The following is a 26,706-nucleotide window of genomic DNA, read 5'->3' on the forward strand; positions in this document are numbered from 1 at the left end:
TACCAGGTAGTTGTCAATTCAATGTAATATCTTAATAAAGGTGCTGACAATTTATTGGGGCTTGACTTGATTGAGGCGTGTTTGGATAAACCTAACACTTCAAGCCTTTCGTAATCAAAGAGTTGATTCAAAATAAATATTTTAAAATTACGTCAAATACTAATGAATAAGTGATGTTTACAAATAGTTTATAAGAGAATCATTTGGGATTCATAATTTTAATTTCTCCCACAAAATAAATAGCTCATGTACTAAAGAAGACACCTTTCCTTAAGCAGAAAAAAATCCAACAAAAATAAAATCATGCTCTCATGACATAGTCATATTATTTTCAGTGAGGAAAATAACAAGATTAAGACATAAAAGACATATGAGGAGAATTTCATGGCATAAAATTTGTTCTAGAACCTGGGGGAGAGGTCAGGAAAAGAGAACAGTTGGTAAATTTAAGAAATACTTTAACTAGAAAAGATTACACATGAGAGCAATGGTCCATTCTTTCTTAATAGTCCATTAAGAAAACTAATCAATCCACAAACTTTTAATTTTAGGTTTTCAATAATGCTTTCTCTTCATATAACCACCAGTCCAACCTCCCCCACAAAATTCAACCAATCATCATAAAAATTAAGTTGGCTGTCCTCTATGTTTACGCTTAAATACATTTAAAGCCAACGAGGGTAAAAATTCACGGTGGAAAGAGCAAAAGTAAAAAAAAGAATCACTTCTCTTCAAACAGAAAGAAACTCCCATCTTGAGCACCTGTCCGCGCTCTGCAGGGTAAGGTGTCTCAGTGCTTGGGTCCACTCTTCAGCCCCATAACTGTGAAGGTGGCAGCCACCAGTTTCTCATACACAAGGAACATGAGAGCAGCAGTGAGGACTGTCTGTAGCAGTTTGGCTTCAAGTCCTTTGTAGAGTCCTATTATTCCAAATCTCCTAAAAGGAAAGAAGTTCGAAACATAAAATAAGAGATTTTCTTTATAAAAGTCAACTTCTGCATCAAAGAAACAGTCGCTACTTTGATGGCGACTTTGCAAAGGTTTATCTTCAGGATTAAAACAAGCAATGGAAGTTTTAGATAGTAACAGACTTCTGTTGTCAAACTATTTATTATCTGTCAAGGCACTTGAAGACCGATTAAAGTTCAGTATTCATGAGCCACCAATCCTTTTGTCTTTATAATCACCATTAATTAGCAGAATGCTGACAATATCCCAGATAGGATGCAAATCCTAAAACCATCTCAATGCCAAGATCTGAGTTCTAAGAACTTTTAGATCTTTAACACTCTCCCAACTCAGTTATTTCAACTTAATAGTCCTTAAATGGTAGGAAAACTGCAAATTGTTTTAGATCATTTTAGCCTCAATAGAACTAGGCAAAATGACAAAAGTGAAAGCTACCTGTTTTTCAGTCTTCCTATACATTTGGTCTTCTAACGCAGGGGTTCTCAAAGTTAGCGTACTACATCAGAATCACCTGAAGGTCTTATTAAACCACAGACTGCTGGGTCACATCCCCAGAGTTTCTGATTTATTAAGCCTGGGATGGAACTCAAGAATCTGCATTTCTAATAAATTCCCAGGTGGAGACCAGCCATTTAGAACCACTGCTCTAACCACAGAGAAGACTGCTTCAGCTAAAACCAAAAGCTCAGAGTAAATGATTTCTCCACAGCTCCTGCATGCTGAGAGTGAACTGATCTCATAAGCTAGTTCATCAGCAACTCCAGGCCTATATACAGCATGAACACGGAGATAGTACAGGTGATCAAGTTCTCCATGCACAAGCTATTCTATATTTTAATTGCTAAGTGTGAAAACCTATGATTTGGGGCAAATCATGTGATAAATAGCAATGAAAAGCCTTGTCGAATGAATTGCTAGTTCATTAATTAACGTGAATTATGTTCCCCCAAGAAAGTCCACTTCAGTGTTGCTCAAGGTGAAGTCTGCTGTGAGATAACAGAAAGTATGTATATTGGTCTCTGTCCCTGGTTCCTGGCACAGAGAGCTCCTAAAACCCTTGTGATTACTTGAGTGATAAGAGCAACAGGATCATCTCTTGTTCTAATATTTGGTCTCTGACCCCGGATCCTGACAGAGTTTCTAAATATCAGAATATCCTGGGTAATTGCAGTGTCTCCTATTGTAATGAGATGACTCTTGGTGGGCTCCTGGATGGCGCAGGAGGGGGTGTTGTGTGTGTGTGTGTGTGTGTGTGTGTGTGTGTGTGTGGGGGGGGTAAGCCATGATCAGAAGCTTGGAATTCCCCTACCTCCATCCTCCAGAAAGGGGAGAGAGCCAGACAAAGAGTTGACAGATTGTGCCCACATGATGAAACCTTCATAAAACCCAACAGTATGGGGTTCAAAGAGCTCTCAGGTGGGTGAACACATCCAGGCCCCGGAAGGGTGATGCACGCCAACTCCATGGGCACAGATGCTCCTGTGATAGGACCTTCCCAGACCTCACACTGTGCAGCTCTTCATCTGGCTGTTCGTGTATCATGACATCCTTTAATAAAATGGTAACATGAATGTTTCCCGAGATCTGTGAGACACTCTAGCAAATAATTAAATGCCAGGAGGATGGAGGAATGGGAACCTCAGAGTTGTAGCCAAGTCGGACAGAAGTTATGATGAGTTTTGACTGATGTACATACCCACAAAACCATCACTACATTCAAGATAGTGAACATATCATCACCCCCCAAGTATCCTCAGGTCTCTTTGTAATCATTCCCTCCCTCCTCCTACCCCGGCCCCAGGTAACTACTGATCTGCTTTCTGTCACTACGGATCTGCATTTTCTAAGTTTTATATAAGTAGAATCATGTCTGACTGCTTTCACTCGGCATAATTATTTTGAGATTCATCCATGTTGCTGCATGAATCAATAATTCCTACTTTTTTATTTCTCAGTATGCCATTATATAGAAATATCACAATTTATGTATCTATTCACCCGACGATGAACGTTTGAGTTGTTTCCAGTTTTTGACTCTTACAAATAAAGCTGCTATTAACATTGTGTACAAGTTTTTGTGCAGACACATTTCATGTCCCTCGGGTGGAATGGCTGGGTCCTATGGGAAGTGTGTCTAACTTTTTAAGAAAATGCCAAGCTGCTTTCCAAATGCCAAGCTATATTCCCACTTCCTCTTTCAAAGGAGGCTCCTGCCTTATTTGATGTCCCTAAGGATCAGTTTCTTGAAACAAAACAAGGAAATGACGAAAGTACATGCCTCACAGGACTACTGTTCGGATTAAGTGATATTGCCCACATAAAGCATCAAGATCAGTGTCTGCCACAAAGCAAACACTCAAAAATGTTAGTTACTCTTACCATCATTACTATCATAATTATAAGTGTTATTACTCTCCCTACTGCCCGCTTCCTTCCTTACTATGACTACTGCTCTATAATTCCTACTTATTTCTATCTCTGAGAGAGATCACAGGATATGCCACTCAAGCAGAACAGTATATTAGATTTTGGAGGGTTCCCGTTATACAGGAGTTCTGCATATTTATAACAAAGTACAAGGACCTGAACTTTCCCTAATTTTCTAAAGTTCTGTCATATTGCACCAAAATGAGAAATGTCTGCGCACAGAATCCAAGGGAGAGGTTTCCAGGCTGCCACTAAAAAGGCAGTAGGGCAAGGTCAGCAAATCCAGCCGCTCCCCAGCAGAGGGGGCTGTGGAAAACGCACCTTACTCGCTGGTGAAGAAGATAGAGAACATTGCGAAGACTCCCCAATGTTCTGTTTTCTGGGTTGAGTCTGTGACGTCCAAACTGGGGAAGGAGGAAAAAAAAAAAGACTGTGTAGTTCTGCTTTCTTTATCTTATTTTGTACCTGCAGAGTAAATTCTGTTGGGAGTGATGTCTTACACACCATACAGTAATAAAAATATCCAATTAGTATGTAGATTTAATTAATCCTCTATGTTTCAGTGAAATAAGTGAAAACAAGAAATATGTTTCAATGAAGCAAGCAAGAGAATTTTCACTTTACAGAGAATCATGGGGAAAATTCTACCTCAAAAGAAAAAATACACGCCCACGATGAAGATATAAATATTGATGGTATGTATGGCTTAACTTCCAGTCCTTTAAGACGTTCTGATAAATACTAATCAGTTAGAACCACTAAAGTTTAAGCTTTTCACATTGTTATGTTTATATGATAAAGTCAAAATACATTATTTGAATGCGACTGAATTCCTTTATATTAAGTACTAAGTTTTAAATAGTACATTAGTAAAAATACTTTTAAGAGGTTATAATTTTTTGAACTGACATACTCTCACTACTACCGCCATTTTATCCATCGATGAGTTCTTTGAATTTTTTTACTCTAAAACAGACCATAACTCTTTTTAAAAAAAAACATATTTTTATTGATTTGAGAGAGATAGAAACATCAATGATGAGAATCATTGATCGGCTGCCTTCTGCACACCCCACACTGGGGATCGAGCCCGCAACCCGGGCATATGCTCTGACCAGGAATCGAACCGTAACCTCCTGGTTCATAGGTCGACACTCAACCACTGAGCTATGCCCGCTGGGCCAGATCATAACTCTTTCCATATCTCCTCTCTCCTCTCCACTGCCACCATCACCTCTCACCTGTATTGCTGAAATGGCCTCTTACCTGATTCCTAGCCCCCTTTTCTCTTAGCCTCTGACCAATTCATCAGAATAGCCACACTGATCTAGAAGTGTAAATCAGAACACATTACTCCCTAGTGTAAAACCCTTCAAAGGCTTCCCACGAATTGCGAGTAAACTCTAGACCTTCCCTGCTACTTTTCCAATCTCATCCTGAGCCATTCTCCACCCACAGTGGCCTTTCGGTTCCTAGGATTCACCAAACTCTTAGCACATCATGTTCCCTCTACCTACAATGTTCTTCACATAGCTGGATCCTTATCTCACTTTAAGTCTTGCCAATGCCTCCTCTGAGGAACCCATCCCAACCATCCTATGTAAGGAGATCCCCAACAAGCACCTCTCCACCAAGTCACAGAATGCTGCTTACTTTCTTTGTAGTTATGTTCTCAGTTTGTATTTATTTTGCTTATTTACTTGTTCATTCTCTTCTCAATTACCTCCGTGGAGGCAGGGATTATGACTATTTTATTCGCCATGTGTACCCAGATCTTCACACGGAGTGGGCACTTAATAAACATTTCGATGAATAACCCAGAAATTTGAAAGTGTCCAAAAAAGCAAAACCATTAGCAGATGCAGAGATGCAAACCTTGTGAAGACCCTGACTGGTAAGATCATCACCCTTGAGGTTGAGCCCAGTGACACCATTGAGAATGTCAAAGCTAAATCCAAAACGAGGAGGGCATCCTGCCTGACCAGCAGTGTCTGATGTTTGCAGGCAAACCACTGGCGGATGGCCACATTCTCTTAGACTACAATATTCAGAGTCCACCCTGCACTTGGTGCTTTGTTTGAGGGGTGACATCATCGAATCCTCCCTCCGCCAGCTAGCCTAGAAGTGTAATTGTGACAAGATTACACCTGCCTGCACCCCTGTGCTGTCAACTGTTGAAAGAAGAAGGGTGAAAAAAAAAAAAAGAAGAAGAAGAAGGGTGGCCACACCAACAACCTGCGCCCCAAGAAGTTAAATAAGGCCCCTCCACCACCTCCTCGGGACAACAGGGCACCCTTCCGGCTGAACTGTGACCCTGGGGCCTCAATAAAATGTCTCTTTTGTTGAGTGGAGCAGTAAAAAAAAAAAAAGCAAAACCATTAATTCCTCTAAAATAAACTACAGGAATCAACCTCTGATTTTGTAAAGGATAATTTGCCCTAGGGCACCTTCTCTTGAAGGAGAAGGATGCAAACTTACACTTTCCTGAGTCAAGAACCTTCCTCTACATTTGGGTTTTCTGAGACACTATTGTTACTTAAGAAATTGCAAATGTAAACTTCGTTCCAAGTCAAATAGGACACCAAGTGGCAGCCAGCCTGGTTAGCAGAATATAAGACAAATGGGAAAACGAATGAGGAATGCTTAACTTGCTTTAAACAGAAACCATGTATTTTAGAATGCTGTTTGACTAAATGCAGGAAGAACCCCAGCACTCACCCTCAGAATCGACTGTACTGTCTGCATGGGATAGGTAACTGTGGTGGCAATCGCTTTGGCTACTGCACCAATGATGAACACATCCAATGAAGAAAGCTGGAAAGCAAAGAAAGATGAATCATTCAATCTAAACAATAAGAACAGGAGATTACTGTTTGCTGCTTCCAAAATCAGTATTACCTTCATTCGTTTCTTTAAAAGTTGCCGTTTTAAACCTTCATAGAACATGAACTGGATGGCAGGATTGAAAACCAGCAGCAAGGAGGGAAACGTGCCATTCCATAAAGACAAGATTCCTTCATCTCGAATGATCTGCTGAAAAGCATCTACGCAAGAAATCAAGGACAATCTGATGACAATCCCATAACTAGAGAAGACAAGGCGAATTCTGTTCAAACGGTTCTATCAAGATTTCCTTCTTGCCCAGCTGGCATGGCTCAGTGGTTGAGTGTTGACCTATGAACCAGGAGGTCATGGTTCAATTCCCAGTCAGGGTATACGCCCAGGTTGTGGGCTCAATCCCCAATGGGGAGTGCAGGAGGTAGCCGATCAATGATTCTCTCTCATCACTGATGTTTCTATCTCTCTCTCCGTCTCCCTTCCTCTCTGAAATTAATAAAAACAATATTTTTTTTTAAAAAAAGATTTCCTTCTTGTAATATTTTAGGGGCAAGTTCATCAGTTAACTACTTTTTGATAATTATCAGATACTGACAGTCACCAAGTTATTGAGAGACAACTTCAATCAGGGAACTTTTGATAATCTGGAGTCAGAATGTCAAGTTTTCCTAAGTAATCACCAACTCTGGAAACTCTGTATTATAGAGAATTGTGAAGTGATAGCCTATGTGTTTCACAAAAAAAGGCCAGTAAAACAAATGATAACATAGTTCCTTGGAGTCCATTTTATAGGACTGACTTATAAGAAAATCACTGTCATTGCAAACACAGGAAAGGAGAGCCTGGCAGTGTGATACTGTTAGAATGCAGAAGCTCATGGATAGCAGACATTAATGTGGTATCTTTATCTAAAGCTAACACTAGGGAAAAAAGTACAGTAAATTATTCTTCAGATATACTCAACCCCTCCCACCCACACTCCAAGGTAGTAGTTACTTCTCTACCCCATGGCTTTGAGCTTGGCCATGTAATATGTTTTGGTCAACAGGATGTTAGCAGTCAAGATTCAAAAAGGTACGACTGGGTGTGTCCTCTTGTGTATCACCATTACCAAGAGAAGAATATGCTCAAGCTGGTGCCAGGAAGGTGATGAGACACATGGAGCTGAGACTCCCAGGCTGGGGTTGGCCTAGAGGAGTCAAATCCCTGTCAATTCTAAGACACATGAGCTAAACTAAACAAATGCTTACTATTGAATGTTGAGATTTGAGGTTGTCTTTAATATAAGACTAGAGGCCCGGTGCATGAAATTATTGCACATGGTGGGAGGGGGTCCTCCAGCCCAGCCTGCGCCCTCTCGCAGTCCAGGAGCCCTCGAGGGATGTCTGACTAACGGCTTAGCGCTGCCGAGGATGTGGGAGAGGCTCCCGCCACTGCTGCTGCACTCGCTAGCCATGAGCCTGGCTTCTGGCTGAGTGGTGCTCCCCCTGTGGGAGTGCACTGACCATCAGGGGGCAGCTCCTGCGTTGAGCATCTGCCCCCTGGTGGTCAGTGCGCGTCATAGCGACTGGTCATTCCGCCGTTCAGTTGATTTGTACATTAGCCTTTTATTATTTAGAATTATTGTGGCAATAAATTCCAAATACAAAGAAAACCCTTAAATAGAAACTCACAGACACACTTACCAATAATACCTTTGTAGTTGGTTGGTACAATGTCTTCATTCCTAAATTTTGCCCCTTGCAGCTTTAGTCTGGTGTTTACCACCCAGAGTGGAGTTGTCAGCAACACATTCACCACTCCTTTAAAAAGAAAGAGGGAGAGACAAAGAGTAAGCAAAACGTAACCTTTTGAGCTTTGCTGTCTTATATTGAAGCTACATACCAATGTTTCATTTATTCTTCTGCCACTGACCTACTAGGAGACCCAAGGTACAGTGTCTCTTTGTGCGAGGGTACATCACAAGCCACTATTGTTAGAAGCAATTCAGAAGACTTGCTGATGGCAAAATGGCTGGCAGTAGTACCTCTCCTCATGAAATGAGTGGTAAGTTTCCTTATTTGTGTAACAGGAGGTAATCTGTCAATTTATATAGCATCTAAAGTAGCAATTTTGATATAGTTTTAAATACAATTTTTCAAAAACAGCTTTAAGAGACCAGTGGTTTATTGATCACATGCTAAGTCCATGACAACATCAGATAAAACACACAATTAACAATTCTCTCATAAGTAGCTTACATGGTTTTAAGTGAGTATAGATCTGGTATAATGGGTGACAAGTGGTGACATTGGAAAGTGCTTCGACAGGGACTAGATGATTACAAAAGAGTTCCTCATCACTGAGGGGATTAGGACAGGCAGGCAGCAAGCAGTCATTATGAACTGTCATAAAACACCTGAAACAGCTTTGCAAGCATCATGATCCTTACAAGCTTAAGAATGGGGATCATGGCCCCCCAAGGTTGCCTCAGTGTGGAACAATACAATGATTCAGATGCTTCTTTTTGAAAACACATGATGCCAATTTAACACCATCTTGAGATATTAATATATTCCTCATCAGTCCTGAAATGATTAAAAAACAACAAAACAGAGTTGTAACAAAGTGCCTGACACACAGTATATACTTTATAAATATTTGTCAAATAAATATTGAACAAATGAACCTATGAACAAACTCAGCAAACGACCATACATGGAGCTATCTCTGGCCCTAGTCATGCTGTGAAGAATCAAGAGCTGCAATCCTAAGCAAGAGAAATTTCATTTACTAAAAGTCACTTAAACACAATAGAAGAAAGAAGGTTTTGATTTAAGGAATCTCAAAACATACTACAGTCAAACCTTGGTTCTCGAATGTCTCCCATCTCGAACAATTTGGTTCTTGACCAAGTTGTTCATAGGAAAAAAGGTCTCAGTTTTCTAACAGAACTTCAGTTCTCAACCTGACAACCCTTTCATGCGGACACATCAGCATGACAAAAACATCTCTCAGGCCACAAACAAAGGAGAAAATTCCAGTCCGTTTACAGCTAAATCTCCTTTGTGAACATCTCAGGAAATCAGGAAAGTGTGCTGTGAATATTTTAATGTTTTGTTTGCTTTTGTTGATGGCAAAATGTACACTTATCACAATTTTAAAACATTAAGAGGCCATCAAGTGTGCTGAAGTTGCTAAGGGTGTGAAAGTGCTCATAAAACAGTGATCACAGGCTATTGAAGAGGTAGGAAAAACTGTTGTTGATTGGAATAAGTGTAAAGCAGTTAGCTGGTTACAATTTCAGAGGCAATGCTATGTGAAAAAGCAAGATGCAACTCCCCTGGAACGAGTGCTGAGAGTCATTTAAGGCTAGTAGGGGGTGGTTCGATAAATTTAGGAAAAGAAGTATTTGCTTATAGATTAAACAGTACATTAGAAAGTTTAAAACAGGGAACCATTTAAGGGTCTGGAATGAATTAATTTGATTGACATTATTTCTAATGAAAAAAAATGATCTGGTTTTCGAACAAATCGTTTCTCAAACAGCCTTCTGGAACAAATTAAGTTCGAGAACCAAGGTTCCACTGTACACAGAAAATACAATCTAACCAAGAATAAGCCTGTGTGACAGCCAAGATATTAAAATTGTTTTCATTTGTCGCATACAGAGCAAAAGTAAAATATTTTGCTACTGCTCTCTTGGAAGCATTATGGGAACATATTTCTCAAAATAAAAGACATTATCAAATAATTTTATGAGCTGTATTTGTCATATTTTTATAGAGTGGCATTCCACCAAGAAGCCATCATTAATTAGGACTCAATATATTCATACATTGTCATTTTAGGCATTGATCATAATCTGAATAAGTCTTAACCAGAGATTCCTGCTGGTCTCATTTTTTAAAAGCACCAGCGCCCAAGAGGCCAAGATAAAAGAATATCAATACATGCCTATTTGCCCAGACTTTATAATAATGTATTAGAGGCCCGGTGCACGAAATTCATGCACTCGCGCGGGGGGGGGGGGGGGGGGGGGAAGGGGGCGGTCCCTCAGCCCGGATTGCGAGAGGGTGCAGGCCAGGCCAAGGGACCCCACCGATGCACAATCAGGTCGGGGAGGGATGAGGGGAGGGGCAGCCAGAGGGCTCCAGGACGTGTTCGGCCTGTCTTGCTCAGTCCCAATCGGCTGGACCCCAGCAGCAAGCTAACCTACCAGTCAGAGCATCTGCCCCCTGGTGGTCAGTGCACGTCATAGTGACTCGTCAACCGGTCGACTGTCTGCCCCCTGGTGGTCAGTGCACGTCATAGCAAGCGGTTGAGCGGCCTTGGCATATCATTAGAATATTACCCTTTGATTGGTTGAATGGCCAACCAGACAACCGGACACTTAGCATATTAGGCTTTTATTATATAGGATTCCTATTCAATGCATGGTACACATCACTTAACAGAAAAATCAATAGCCAGCAAAACCAGACTAAAAAGTGCTACTGAGCAAATTGCATTTTTTTTAAAGATGAAGACAGGAGAGTTCAGAAGCAGAGATCATAAGAGTCCATGGATACTGTAGGCAGGCACAGTGTACAGGAAAGATTAACATGGATGGTGTGATGGTACGTACAGGCAGGCTAAATAGCCATCTCAGACGGTGATTAAAGAAAATTTTAATTTATTTAGAGAAAAGAGATGGAGGATGGGATATCCAAAGGGAAGGGCTGCACAGCACAGCACGGAGCCAAGGGGACATAGGGTCGATGATGGCAGCAAAAATATACTTAGGCAACAGGAAAGCCTAGTCTGGGCTGCTTTGGCTCACTGAGAAGTCAAAGAGAAGGGGGCCTTGGAGACAGGTTCAGGGGGTTAGCCTGGGATGAGCTGTCGCTGCCCATTGCTCCCCTGGATGTAAGCCTCATGGGGTCCCTTAGAGGTTAGGGGATGCATACCTGTGGAGGAAGGAGAGGGAGAAGGGAATGACAAGGTAGTGATCCTTGGAGGGTCGGGAAGGGAGGGAAAGGGAAAGGCACAGGCTGGCTCCCTCCGGCCAAAGGGTTTTAAGGGTGGAGATTTTAGGGGCGGTCCCAGGGAAGGATGGTAATAGAATATTCAGCAGCTTTCCAGGTGTGTCCTTTCAGGGTTGTGGTCTCCACTGATTGATTGGCTGGCACTAGGACATGGGTGGTGCCAACCAATCAATCAGCTGGACCTGAGGTCAGCCATGGGGTTGTTGGTCTGGTTTTGCTGCTTTTCTGGGCCTGGAGCTAAAATACAACTAAGGCCTGGATGTTATCTTTAGGGAGGAAAAGGTCAGGAGGTCTAAACTGCATGACCACGGATATGCTAGGGGAGGATAGATTACCCTGGAGGCAAAGTTCTTGTTTTCCCAATTTTGCCCCTTGCTAGGCATCTGGGGCTTTCTGTCCTGGTGAGTTTCTGTACCAGGCCCATTGTCCTTGCTCTGTTCATGTCTATCTAGCACTACATACTTTTCTTTTTTTTCTTTTAAATATTTTTACTGATTTCAGAGAGGAAGAGAGAGGGAGAGAAAGATAGAAACATCACTGATAAGAGGGAACCATTGATCAGCTGCCTCCTGCATGCCCCCCACTGGGTATAGAGCCTGCAACCCAGGCATGTGCCCTTGACCAGAATTGAACCTGAGACTCTTCAATTCGCAGGCCAAGGCTCTATCCACTGAGCCAAACCAGCTAGGGCTAGCACTACATACCTTTCTAAACAAATAAAATAGGTTGCCTATTAAATAAATTCTTTAGAAATCAAAATTTCCTTCATGTTCTATTCAAGGGGTAGGCACACAGAAAACATGTCAGAGGCAAGGCAGCCAAGATTAAGATTTAACCATTATTTAAAATTCTGTTTTCATATTCCCTTTATTAACACGAGTTGAAAGACTGAGAGGGTCCTAAGGACAATCTCAAGTACAAAAATGCACTACATCATTTAAAGAGAATATAAAATCCTTGTAAGAACATTTTGTATTTCAAAGCTTTTTATCTGAGAAGTTCAAGTACTCTGTTCATCCTCTAAGCCAAAATAGATAGAGAGGTATTTCTTAAACACTATAATTTTATGAGTTCTTGGAAAAGACACTCAAAATACTTGAGGATCCGAAACTTTATTAGAAACTTACACCCTATGTTATCAAGCAAAGGACAACATTTCAAGTTGGAAAAACAACTATAAATGGTCATGATGAGTGATTCCAACTCTTACTGAAGCATTAAGGATAAGGCTGAAGGATAAAGAATGTTGTCTGCTTATTTATGAGCCTGTATAGAAAAGTCTTTTTCTAGTGCCAGGCTGTGGCTGCTACTTCAGCTCTAAGATGGGAATACAGGGTACTAATTCTTTATCTACGTCATGATAGGAGATTGATTTTCTTCCAATTCAAATGATTCTATTTTCTTTCTTCTTTTTGTTTTTTTTTTTTTTGTTTTGTTTTAAAAATCATTTAGAGGTGAACAGAACCAAAATTAAGACATGAAGAATAATAACTGAACCCGCTCACTAAAATTATTCACTGATTCAAGGAATAATTAAAACACAGCTATTTACTTCTGAAATCCTCAAAACAAATAGTTTATCAGCAGTGAGTCTCCTATGGTAAGGAGAAAAAACAAAAATGAAGTGCTAATCAGCTATGCACAATGACCCCTGACATAAGAAAATGGCAGATCACGCCCAACTGGTATGGCCCAGCTGTTGAGTGGTAACCCAGGAACCAGGAGGTTAACGGTTCGATTCCCGATCCCCAGTAGGGGTGTGCAGGAGGCAGCCAATCGATGATGTTTCTATCTCTCTATCCCTCTCCCTTCCTCTCTCTCTAAAAATCAATAAAATACATATTAAAAAAGAAAAGAAAATGGCAGATCAATACTATAAATCTAACTATTGTCTCCCTATGAAAGAACGCAACTAGATACACAAAAGGAACAAATCTGCCTTACGAGAGGTAAGGCTGGAGGGCAGTAATATGAACTGTCACAACGATAACACCACTGGCATTCAAAAAGTTATTTTTTAAAATCCCAATTGCATAAAAATGGTCAGTATCTTCTTCATTGAAGTTATCTATAAGGTTCTTTTCACAAATTCTTCCCCAGGGTATCAATTTACAAGGGTTTTCTTCTGTGAAAAAAAATTAATTAATTAAATAAATTTCTAAGTTTCAAGAAGAATTTGAATAACAATGTAGGGGTGGGCAAAAGTAGGTGTACAGTTGTTTGTATGAAAAAAAGACATGCAGGTTACTATTATAATAACACAAGAATAAATTCTGTTTTGTCTACTCACAACGTGTACACCTACTTTTGCCCACCCCTGTACTGTTCCTAGTTTTCCTTGGAAATAATGAAACTTATTTCTACAGTGATTATAATACAATGATAGGGGCTCACAGAAGGAAGTAAAAACTATTCTAATTATTGTAAGAATGCATAGGTATTAAGATATAAAAAATGTTATAAGGAGAAGTTTAAAACTCACAAAAGTAAGTTCCAAGGAATTCCCTACCTTCAGAAACTCATTTGACCAAGGTTCTCAACTGTGACACTACTGACATTTTGGGCTAGATAATTCTTTATTTGGGTGTGTGTGAGGGGTGCTATTGTGTAAGATGGTTAGCAGTATCCCTGATCTACCCACTAGATGCCAGTAGCACCCCCCCAGTTGTGACAACCAAAATATCTCCAGAAATTTGCCATACGGTCCATGTGGGTCAAATCAGCCTCAGTTGAGAACTATTGTTCTAATCCAATCACTAAGTGATTATTCCCTTTATGTTTGAAAGTTTCAAAAGACAACTCTCACCCCAAAGATCTATTTTTTCTAGGCCATGTTAGAAAATGTTATTTTTATTGATATTAAGTCTATCTTCTTAAACAACTGGAAACAGACATGACATTAGCTAGTAAATGATTTTTACCGAAGATATGAATTAGCAACTCTGAAATGACTTTATGTGTACTGTTATCCTGGCCCAATTCCTTTGGGTAATATAGAACAAGTACAATCTTTCTTCCACAAGTCATTCGTTCATGGTCTGCTCATCAAATATATATTGTGTGTCTAGTATGTGATCAGCTCTGTCCTAGGTGCTGACGATAGAGCAGTAAATAAAAATAAAATCCCTGTCCTCATGAAGCTTACATTTTAATGTTGTAAGTAAAATGAATAAAATATGCAAGATGTTAGAGAATAAGAGTTAAGGAGAAAACTTTAGATTATTGAGGTGTCTATTTCAGACATGGTGGCCATTTTGGGGGAAAGACTTTAAAGGAGGTGAAGGAGTGAGCCAGGCAGTTACCAGGCAGAGGAAATGGCAGGGACATGGGTCCTGAGGCAGAAGCATGCCAGGAGTGTTCAGAGAGAAGAGGCAGTGTGGTGCAGTGGTGTGAGTGAAGAGAAGAATAGGAGGGCCAGGTCTTTGACTACAGTGCATTGTAGGACAAGGTAAGGACTTTGGCTTTTACTCTGAGCAAGATTCTGGGAAGCAACTGGAGGGCTTTGAGAAATAATATGATTTTGCTTTTGTTTTAACATGATCACACTGGCTGTTATGTTGAATATAGATTAAAGGGGACAAAATTGAAAGCAGAACATCAGTCCAGGAGGCTCTGAAGATAATCCAGTCAAGATTTTATGGTGGTTTGGATTTTGGTAATAGTGGAGACAAGTGACTGCACTGGATACCATATGGAGAGAGAGGCCGGGTGCATGAATTCGTGCACCAGTGGGGTCCCTCGGCCTGGCCTGTGGGATTGGGCCGAAACTGGCTCTCCGACATCCCCCGAGGGGTCCCGGATTGTGAGAGGGCACAGGCCAGGCCGAGGGACCCCACCGGTGCATGATTCGGGCTGGGGAGGGACGTGGGAGGTTGGCCAGCTGGGGAGGGGCCGCAGGAGGGCTCCAGGGTGTGTCCGGCCCGTCTCGTTCAGTCCCAATCGGCTGGACCCCAGCAGCAAGCTAACCTACTGGTCTGAGCGTCTGCCCCCTGGTGGTCAGTGCACATCATAGCAAGCAGTTGAGCAGCCTTAGCATACCATTAGCATATCATGCTTTGATTGGTTGAACAGACGACTGGACACTTAGCATATTAGGCTTTTATTATATAGGATATATGTGTGTGTATATATATCCTATTTTATAATAGACAAATATGCAAATTGACCATACCTCCGACACACCCACAAGCCACGCCCACAAACCATGCCCACTATCCAATCAGAGCGAGTATGCAAATTAACCCAAACCAAGATGCTACAGCCACAGAGAGCAAGGTTTCCTAGGTAACAGAGGAAGCCAAGCTTTCTGGCAGGCCTAAGCCTCCACTCAAGCTACAAAGTTTCAATTTTAGAAGGTAAACAAATTCAAACAAATGCGGCAGAATGGAGCTTGAGAGAGCAGGCCAGGGTTGCCGCCGGCAACAGGGGAAGCAAAACTTTCCGCACACCCTGGTCGGGCCCACCCGCTTAAGGCAACAAAGTTTCAATTATAACCCCAACACAAATGGCTTCGGGCCTCAGAGGGAGCCCCAGGCTTGGCTCTGCTCCAGGCTACAAAGTTTCAATTGTAGAAGGAAAATAAATCCCAGATACCAGGGCCTCTGCTTGCGTTGCCATGGTGCATGACCGGCCTGAAAACCACCACAGGCCCCTGGCTCAGGCCGCCCCACTCCCCAAGCGAACCCCACCCTGATCAGGGACACCCTTCAGGGCAAACCAGCTGGCACCCACCCCTGTACCAGACCTCTATCCTATCTAATAAAAGAGTACTATGCAGATTGATCATCACTGCAACACACAATATAGCTGCCCCCATGTGGTCAAAGATCCTGCCCCCATGTGGACACAAGATGGCCACCACAAGATTGCCAGCAGGAGAGGGCAGTTGGGAGGCACCCGGCCTGCAAGGGAGGGCAGTTGAGAAGGACCAGGCCTGCAAGGGAGGGCAATTGGAGGTGATCAACCCTGCAGGAGAGGGCAGTTAGGGGTGACTAGGCTGGCAGAGGAGGGAAGTTGGGGGCAAACAGGCTGGCAGCAGAGTGGTTAGGGGGTGATCAGGCTGGCAGGCAGAAGCGGTTAGGGGCAATCAGGAAGGCAGGCAGGCAAGCAGTTGGGAGCCAGCATTTCTGGATTGTGAGAGAGATGTCCGACTGCCCGTTTAGGCCCGATCCCTTGAGGGGTCCCAGATTGGAGAGGGTACTGGCTGGGCTGAGGGACAACCCCCCTCCGTGCACGAATTTCGTGCACCGGGCCTCTAGTATATATATATGTGTGTGTATATATATATATATACACACACACACACATATACACACACACATATACACACATATGTATATATATACACACACACATATGTGTGTGTGTATGTGTGTGTGTATATGTATGTATATATATGTGTGTATATATATACACACACATATGTGTGTGTGTGTGGAAAATAAGCAAGGAAATTATTGAAATCTCATTTTATTTGGAAAAAAACCTTAACTTCCATATATTCTGGGTATAGGCTGCTAAACAGGGATAACTGATCTTCCTCTCTGGGTTAAAAAGATAAAAATAAGCCAGGTCAGCTCAGAAATAAACATTTGTCTGTATGGTCAATGGATCTTCCACAAGGGTGCCAAGACCCACTCAATGAGGAAAGGACAGTATCATCAACAAATGTGTTAGCAAAACTGGATATCTATACACAAAAGAATGAAGATGGAACCTTATCTTATACCACATACAAAAATTGACTTTGTTACCTGCAACAAATCCAACCACCAGATCTTTTCCAGTAGTAGAATGTTGACCTTTGACCCAGACTGTTTTGAGGCTATTAAAAGTGTAGAAATAGACAAAATTGGAGCAGCAGAGACTGGAGATAACTGGAAACCACCCTCGATATGGGGCCAGGCTAGGGAAAAAACAATAAGTAAAGTAAAGATGATGGACAAAAGCCACTAGAAATGAGTTAAGTCCGAGGAAAAGCTGATCATCATTCACATATTTTCAAAGTTCACTCCAACACTACAATGTACTTTGCACTATACACATCTTACATTCTGAAGGATGCCCAAACCAAATCTTTTCTAGCACTAATAACAACAAAGAAACAATACACTTTCAACGGCTGATTTACTGCTTTCCTTTAGTAAATAACTATGTAATACTAGACAATTTCCTCATGGCTGTTAGCTAATACAGTATCATTCACATATTATTACAGGGCAATAATATTTAAAATGAAGTAAATATAGAATATAAGTGCAAAAAAAGTGAGGAGGGAATATTATAACAGTACGGGAACCAGACTAAGAGATTCCCACTGGCCAAACCTGGAACAATTTGAGCACCAAAATAATAAAGTATAGTAATCAATTGTAAACCACTAGTAAAACAGAAATTTCTGAGTCTATATTGATACTAACTAAAATAACTGCTCAGAGAGTGCTTATAATTGCAACAGAGGAAATATAAAATAATTCAGTGGCTAACTCAAATCTAAAAAATCATGATTAACCCAGCCAGTGTGGCTCAGTAGTTGAGCATCGACCTCTGAACCAGGAGGTCACAGTTAGATTCCCAGTCAGGGCCCATGCCCCAGCTGCAGGCTGAATCATGATCCTCAGTAGGGGATGTGTAGGAGGCAGTCGATAAATGATTCTTATCATTGATGTTTCTATCTCTCTCTCCCTCTCCCTTTCTCTCTGAAATTAATAAAAATATGTTTTTAAAAATCATAATTAACCAATAAAGAGCAGATGGGCAATATGTGACTCTAGATGTGACGCCCTGAGAAGGACACAATATCACCTATGCATTATTCTGGCCCAGAATACATAGCCTCATCTAATCATGAAGAAACATGAAGCAAACTTAAAATAAACAGCATTTTATTTTTTAAAAGTGGGAGGAAGACTGACTATATACTTTTTTATAATATATTTTATTGATTTTTCACAGAGAGGAAGGGAGAGAGATAGAGAGTCAGAAACATTGATGAGAGAAACATCGATCAGCTGCCTCCTGCACACCCCCCACCGGGGATGTGCCCGCAACGAAGGCACATGCCCTTGACCGGAATCGAACCTGGGACCCTTCAGTCCGCAGGCCAATGCTCTATCCACTGAGCCAAACTGGTTTCGGCTGACTATATTCTTTAAAAGTGTCAATGGCAGCCCTGTGTGGCTCAGTTGGTTAAGTGTCATCCTGTGCACCAAAAGGTTGCCAGTTCAATTCCCAGTCAGAGCACATGCCCGGGTTACTGGCTTGATCCCCAGTGGGGGTACATGCAGGAAGCAACCATCGATCCATGTTTCTCTCTTACATCGATGTTTCTCTCTCCTCTCCCTTCCTCTCTCTTTAAAAATCAATAAAAACATATTGAAAAATACTTTTGTCATAAGGGTAAAGGGTTTGAATGTATGAAACGTATTCTAAAATAATTTGGAAAAAATCTGTGTATGGTGTGTGTGTGTGGTACAGAGAGAAAAGGAAGGAGAGAGGAAAGGAGGAAAGAATGCATGAGCAAATGACAAAACAAAAAAAAGTGTTAACAATAGGTGAATCTGGGTAAAGCATATACTAGTAATAATCAAGTTTTGCAACTTTTTGTAAATTTGAAATTATTTCCAAATAAAAAGTTAAAACTAAGTACAAAATCTGGATGCACCTGATAGGAATGAACTACACAACTGTTACCTTCTTCAGTTTACTATACAAAAAACAAAATATTGATTTCATGGAAGACTCTATAATCAAGATTCAAAATGGCGAACCACAAGACTTGTACTTACAAGTCAGGTAATTACAAATTCACAACACAATAAGGCTATGAGAACGTAGAGAAAGGAGTGTGGGCCTGTGAACCTCCTAGGGAGGTGCTTTTCTAACAAACATGAAGGCGGTAGTACTCACAGGCCTTCTTCTTTAATGATCTCCAGGAGCACCATGTGTGTAGTTTTGGACTTTCTTTTCTCATCAACTACAAGAGAAAAAATGTATCTGTTATTCATGGATCACAGAATTTTAATTCAATACCTAATACCCAAAGTAAAAGATGTGACAAAAGCCTTGGCTGGTTTGGCTCAGTGGATAGAGCGTTGGCCTGTGGACTGAAGGGTCCCAGGTTCGATTCCAGTCAAAGGTACATGCCTGGGTTGTGGGCTCGATCCCCAGTGGGGGGCGTGCAGGAGGCAGCTGATCAATGATTCCCTCTCATCATTGATGTTTCTATCTCTCTCTCCCTCTCTTTTCCTCTCTGAAATCAATTAAATATATATATATATTTTTAAAAAGATGTGACAAAAGAAATTGATTTCTTAGGGGGGGCAGGGTAGGTTGAAGGGGTTTAATGGGGGGGGGGAGGAAGGGGATAGCTGTAATATTTTCAACAATAAAGATAAAATTTTAAAAAAGAAATTTATTTCTTATATTTATAAGGCTCTCTTGTTTCCCCCCACCCCCAAGTTACATATTCTCATTTTTATCTTAACATCTTATAGAGAGGAAATAAACTATCATCTCCCTTTTAGAAAAAAGGCCGTAGAAACAAAAGCTGTGAAGGACATGTAATTGGCAGCAAAGTCAGGATTAAAACTCAAGCTTCCAAAAACAGAAAAAAAAACCCTCAAGTTTCCAGCCTGGCCAGTGTTGCTCAGTTGGTTGGGCATCGTCCAGTGCACTGAAATATTGCCGGTTCGATTCCCAGTCAGGGCACATGCCCAGGTTGCCGGCTTGATCCCTGGTAGGGGGAGGGGGTGTGCTAGAGGCAGCCCATCGATGTCTCATTCTCACATCAGTGTTTCTCTCTCTTCCTCTCTCTCTAAAAATCAATAAAAATAAAAACAAAAAAACTCAAGTTTCTTGCCGAAACCGGTTTGGCTCAGTGGATAGAGCATCAGCCTGCAGACTGAAAGGTCCTAGGTTCGATTCCGGTCAAGGGCATGTACCTTGGTTGCGGGCACATCCCAAGTAGGGGGTGTGCAAGAGGCAGCTGATCGATGTTTCTAACTCTCTATCTCTCTCCCTTCCTCTCTATAAAAAATCAATAAAATATATTTTAAAAAACAAACAAAAAAAACCCCTCAAGTTTCCAAAGTTTTAGCCTTGTTGTGCTCTCTCCCTTCCACTCTCTCTAAAAATCAGTGGAGAAAATGTGCTCGGGTGAGGATTAACAAAAACACCAACAAGAAAGAATTACATTGGTACCTATATACCCTTTGATCAGCAATCCCACTTCTAGGAATTTATTTCATAGAATTTACAGAAACAGTGGCATATGAGTAAGTCTATTCTACAAAAGAACCAACCAACCCAAGAATCTCCAATTGGGAGCTGGGGTGGGAGGGGGTAAATAGTTATGGTGCATCCACACCATGGATCATTCTGCAGGTAGAAGAGGCTCCCAGTGCACTGATTTGGAAGGCATCCAAAATATGCTGCTACGTGAAAAATGCAAGGTACAGAACAGTGGGAAAAGCATGCTTTTTGGCATAAGGAAGAAAAGAATATATATTCTTATTTGCTTGTTACTCCATAAAGAATTTGAGAAACTAATAAGGACATTCTCTGCAGGGAAGAAAAAAGGAAAAGGGGGGCAGACTAAAGTGAAATTTTTCACTGTACTGTATATTTTTTTAATATTTTGTTTTTTGAGTTGAGTCAGCTGAAATTATTACCTATCCTAAGACTCTAAAATTAATTAAAAATAGTAGTCATGAAGGGTTTTTTTTTTTTTTTTTAAATATATTTTATTGATTTTTCACAGAGAGGAAGGGAGAGGGATAGAGAGCTAGAAACATCGATGAGAGAGAGACATTGACCAGCTGCCTCCTGCACACCCCCCACTGGGGGATGTGCCCGCAACCAATGTACATGCCCTTGACCGGAATCGAACCTGGGACCTTCCAGTCCACAGTCCGACGCTCTATCCACTGAGCCAAACCGGTTTCGGCGTCATGAAGGGTTTTAACATAGGAATTAGTTTATTCAAAACTCATCTTACTCTTATCTCTTCATGTACATTTGGGCATAGGTTTGAGTATTTGGCTCCACTATGTTTCCTATTCTCTCTTCTCTTTTGAGAAAATCTACCCCCAGCAAAAACTCTCCACTGGGCCTTTTAAAAGTCATATTACTTATTAGAAATAATCACAATGATTCAAAACTATTAATGCAAGCCCAACCAGGTTATCTCAGAATAGAAAATGGCTGAGGCTGACTAATCCATGAACCCCTCTCAGTTAATTAGGAAATAACAATGATGATGAGTATTTAAAGTGTCAGTGAAAATGGACAACGGATCTCTAATGAAACAGAATATCTTTGTGTTAATTTAGAACTTACTAGGAAAATATGTTTGCTTCCTGACACTACAAAAGGTACTCACCTTGAAGTCGAAGTCGAGCTGTATCCAAAGGAAAAAACACTGTCATTGCTGTCACGCTGCCCTGAAACGTTTGAAAAGCCGTTAGGCATTACACATCACAAGACAATGAGCCATAACTTTTAAATGAACAAAAGTTCACTATTAACAATGGGTCAAATCAGGTTTTCAGTGAACAAACACATACAACATTTTAACCTATTGGGATTATTATTGTTCACACTTCTATAGTTATGTACCTAAACAGAAGTATTACATTTTCTGGAAGAAATGTCTTTCTATCTCTCTGATATTGAAAAAACATGTAGTGGTTCCCTAGAGATGACAATCTTAAGGGTTTGGAACCTATGACACTTGTCAAAGATAGCAGGTAAATGGATTTGTAATCTTTCACAGGTCAGCTGCTATTCCTATCCACTGGAATAAAAATATCCAGTAATCATACAAATAACTATTTCTATTCTCCATGCTCAATCAAGATATTCACCACAAAGTAAAAGTGTAAGAGCCATATTGTTCTTTTTAAAAAATTATTATTTATTTTTATTTTACTTTATTTTTATTGTTGACACTGTTACAGATGTCTCAATCATCCCTCCCACACTTCCACCTAGTCCCCAATCCCCTTCCCTCTGGCCATCACCACACTATTGTCTGTATCTATGGGTTATGCATATATGTTCTTTGACTAATCTCTTCACCTTCTTTCATCCAGTCCCCCCTGCCGCTCCCCTCTGACAGCTGTCAATTTGTTCCAAATATCTATGCCTCTGTTTCTATTTTGTTCATCACTTTATTTTGTTCATTAGATTCCACATATAAGTGAGATCATATGGTATTTGCCTTTCTCTGACTGGCTTATCATATTATTCTTTATAATTTTGTTTGCTGTGCTTTAAATAAAATAGAGACAATCTCTTTACTAAAAATTATATAAATAATTCATCCAAGCTAACACAATGAAAAAATGATCAAGGGAAAAAAAAAGAAGCCAACAGCCAGTCTTTCCATTCATTAAGATCCTACAAATAAAAACAAGCATATAGTTAGGGATGAAACTATACACATGAAATCTCTCCTAGGTTTATGGTTCTCAACCCAGATGCAGGCCCACTGGTGGTATATACTCTCAGCCAGAAGATCAAGTTTTAGGCTGCTGATAGAATAATGGTTAAGTACAATATTCTAATCATGATAATGGCTGGAAACTAGACCAATTTTACTAGTATATAAAAGAACAAAAATTTACTAGGTCTCTTATCTATTTAAATAGGTCAGCCAGCTCCGGCCAGGTGGCTCAGCTGGTTGGAGCACCGTCCCGAACACCAAAAAGGTCATGGATTGGATTCCCAGTCAGGGCACATACCTAGGTTTCGGGCTCCATACTCGGTTGGGGCATGAACAGGAGGTAATGGATCAATGTTTCTCTCTCACACTGATGTTTCTCTCTCTCTCTCTTAAATCAATAAACATATTCTCTGGTGAGGATTAAATAAATAAATAGCTCAGCCAGCTTGACAGGCAGAACACTGTACTGTCTTATTAGTATTCTTCAAAACTCAGATTAAATGTTACCATCACCCACCCCCTCACCCCCGCCCACTAGGTTCTAATTGGTAGTTCATTCCTCTACATTCCCACAGCACTTGTTTACATCTCTTACAGCACTTACATTATGGTTGAAAAATATTCCACTTTCTTATACATACTAAATAGTTTTTTTCATCCTCATCCAAAAATGTTTTTTTATTGATTTTAGAGAGGAAGGGAGGGAGAGAAAAAAACCCAACACATCAATGTGAGTGAGAAACATTTATAGGTTGCCTCTCCTATGGCCCCGACCAAGGATCAAACCCGCAACCTTTGGTGTACAGAATAACGACGCGCCAACCAACTGGCCAGAGCACTAAACAGCTTTTTAGACTGTGACTGAGCACTCCACTTTCTGACTGTTGCTCTTGTCCATGCTTCTTGCTCACAGCGCCTCGTTTCTCTTTGAGTTTAGTTAGTTGGATTGAGCTGGTCATCTACCTTAGAATTTTATTTTGGGGCATTCTTTTCGGCCCCATGAAGATAAGTATCTCTGGAAAGGATATCTGTTAGGCACTTTGGCTCCATCCTGCTGGAATCACTCTTAAGTTATTGGCTTAAGGTTTTCAAATGATGCAAGTAGTGGGAGGGCTTGTGGTTTCAAAATCTCACTCCCGGCCCCTAATCAGTGCCAAGGTTGGAGATAGCTGATTTTCCTGGGGAGAAGTAAAATTACTTCCTATTCACCTTTATAGCATACTAGAGGCCCGGTGCATGAAAATTCATGAACTGGAGGGAGGGGGCGTTCCTCAGCCCAGCCTGCCCCCTCTCACAGTCCAGGAGCCCTCAGGGGCAGGAGGCGACCCAGTAATCAGGGGAAGGCAATGTCCCATCACACTTCTGCTGTTGCCACTGTTGGCAGTGCAAGCCTTGGCTGGCCCTGGTTACCTGAGCCTCGGGCCAGCCCTGGGCATCTGGGCAGCGGCCATCCAATGTTTGCCTGCACCTCTGGCCAGCCCTGGGCGGCTGGGGGCTGGGCGCCTGGGGGACTCTGGAGGCAGGCGTGCAGAGCGGCCGGGCCCGCCTGGGGGTGCGCCTGGCCTTGCCGCGTGCCTGCCACCCCAGCAGGGCTGAGGGGACTGAGAGCCGCCATCTTGTGGCTGCGGGCACCGCTATCTTTGTGGGCGTGGCATCAATTAGCATATTCCCTCCTTATTGGTTGTGGGCGCCGCCATCTTTCATGGTGGGACAGTCAATTAGCATATTCCCTCCTTATTGGCTGTGGGCGCCACCATCTTTGAGGGCAGAGCAGTCAATTAGCATATTCCCTTCTTATTGGCTGTGGGTGCCACCACCTTTGTGACTGTGTGAGGGTCAATTAGCATATTCCCTCTTTATTAGATAGGATTCCCTTGGGAAAGTCATCTTAGACAGACTTTCTCGCCTTCCCTGTATATCTGGAAGCTACAAATCTAAAGTTCATGTTTATCTGGTTAAGCAATTTCTGCTGTCCTTGCCCCTGGATCCTGCCTTTACTCATTCTCCAGTCTGAGTGTTCCTTATATTCTTGTCACCTTATTAATACTTTTTAAAAGTTATTTTTTAAAGAACATTTTATACAAGTTTTTATTATAAAGGGAAATTTTCAGGAGAAGGTTTGATTAGCTCCTGAATTAGAAATAGAAGTCACAATGTATTTTACAATGTAAGTATTAAAATATTAAATTATTTGAATTATTAAAATATTTAAAATTTGTGAATGTTTACCTTTTACAGTTTATTCTACTTCAATCTTATTTCATGATAAACTTCTATAAGAGCAAGTTGGTAACATATCATATTTTGAATCTATTTCCCCATAATATCTAACACAATTCTTTTATATTCCCTGTATATTTAAATATATTTTGAATTTAACCTTTTGCACTCGGATGTCGAGTGTGACTCGACACGGTTAGCATCGGTAGCAGCTCTTTTTATACTCATTGAATGTATCAATAATTTGAAATATAAAAAAATCCAAATAAATAAGTTTGTATGAAAAGAAACTCCAGTTTTTTATTCTACTGCCGTGCTTTGTAAAATCTGGGGTATTTAAAAAATTAAATCCCGAGTATAATAAAGGAATCGAGAAAAAAGCAAGCGAATGCAAAGGGTTAACCCCTTGCCTCCCAAAAGTTTATACAGTTTAGTAGAGTAACAAGTACTGAACAAAAGCAAATCAAAACAAACATAAAACAGCAACCAGTTTACCCTGGATATGAAAACTAGGAAAATGACAAAATCAGAGAGGAATTCCCTCCCATCCCCCTGCAGAAATCTGAAGGTAGGCACTTTGTACACAGGTATCTGATTAATCACACACCACGGGATTTTTAGGGAGTTATCCAAGTAACCTCAGGAGCTTCCAACCAGAAACACCAGAACACAAATACAAACACTGCTCTAGCAAAGTACATCTGATATAAAATAGCAAGTCATTGAATCAATTTGAGTTGTGGCTAGAAAAACAAAGGGATATCTGCCAGAAGAACTGTAACAGGAGAATCAATATTTCTTGCTGACTTATTGTATGTGGACTACTAGTACAAGAGAGAAGAGAGAGTCTATTTCTTAGCAATCATTGCACTGTACTGTTTAGTTGTTAACGAGTGTTTCTTCTTTATTAGACCACTAGAGGCCTGGTGCACAGATTCGTGCACCGGTGGGGTCCCTCGGCCAGGCCTGTGGGGATTGGGCCAAAAACGACTCTCCGACACCCCCCGAGGGGTTCCGGATTGCGAGAGGGCAGTTCTCAGGTGACACACCCCGGAATCGGGCTCCCTCCTCTCTTCTCCCAATATTATGTCACTTTCTCTCTGTATCTGTCTCGCTTCTTTCATCTCACTTTACCTAAGTTTGGTGGTAACTGACAATGTGTGAGCATTTAGCTGTAAAATGCAATTATTTAGCAAACAGGATTTACTTATCCTGGAATCTAGTCAGCCTAGGGCAGGACCCTGCTCAATGCCAGGCTCCTGCCCAGGCCCTTCGCCAAGGCAGAGTCCTGTGGCAGCGGGAACCTCCTTCTTCCCACCTAAGCTGCATCTTTTCCTACTTCCCTTCCCAGACATTGCCCACTGGCACTACTGTCCACACGGAAGGAGGGAAGCCACAGCCGGTTTAAAATTCACTGCCTCCGCTGGAAATCGATATTAAGCAGATGGGCCGGCACCAGACATTGGGGCCGCAGCCAGTAGGTCCTGCATGTCTCATCATTTAGCTAATCGAGTTGAAAAGTTTCTGTAAGGGCCAGATCCATGACCTCTGCAATGGGCTAGAGGCCCAGTGGGGAGCCAGATCCAAAGTGGGGAGCCAATGGGCTAGAGGCCTGGTGCACCGTTGGGGTCCCTCGGCCTGGCCTGCGGGGATTGGGCTGAAACCAGCTCTCCGACATCCCCCAAGAAGTCCTGGATTGTGAGAGGGAGGTCCTCAGGTGACACACCCTGGAATCAGGCTCCCTCCTCTCTGGTTCTGGATGCATCACCTGAGAACAGCAGCTGCCAAGTCACTGCAGC

The 26,706-nt window shown here is 41.4% G+C and overlaps 1 protein-coding gene across 1 annotated transcript in view; it reads right to left on the minus strand.

Annotated features, from left to right (window-relative positions):
• Nucleotides 1-491: 491 nt before the first annotated feature.
• The window catches only part of SLC25A17 (solute carrier family 25 member 17), a 37,352-nt gene continuing 11,137 nt past the window's right edge, over nucleotides 492-26,706 (minus strand). Inside the window, exons 2-9 of the mRNA XM_008144588.3 lie at nucleotides 21,623-21,683; nucleotides 19,150-19,216; nucleotides 16,995-17,146; nucleotides 7,921-8,037; nucleotides 6,296-6,441; nucleotides 6,116-6,211; nucleotides 3,719-3,801; nucleotides 492-938 (exon numbers count right to left, since the gene is read on the minus strand). Coding sequence (XP_008142810.1) covers nucleotides 791-938; nucleotides 3,719-3,801; nucleotides 6,116-6,211; nucleotides 6,296-6,441; nucleotides 7,921-8,037; nucleotides 16,995-17,146; nucleotides 19,150-19,216; nucleotides 21,623-21,683 — 870 coding nt within the window. The 3' untranslated portion in view covers nucleotides 492-790. The remainder of the gene's footprint in view (nucleotides 939-3,718; nucleotides 3,802-6,115; nucleotides 6,212-6,295; nucleotides 6,442-7,920; nucleotides 8,038-16,994; nucleotides 17,147-19,149; nucleotides 19,217-21,622; nucleotides 21,684-26,706) is intronic.

Source organism: Eptesicus fuscus, chromosome 7 (assembly GCF_027574615.1).
Source record: "Eptesicus fuscus isolate TK198812 chromosome 7, DD_ASM_mEF_20220401, whole genome shotgun sequence".
Lineage (NCBI taxonomy): Eukaryota > Metazoa > Chordata > Mammalia > Chiroptera > Vespertilionidae > Eptesicus > Eptesicus fuscus.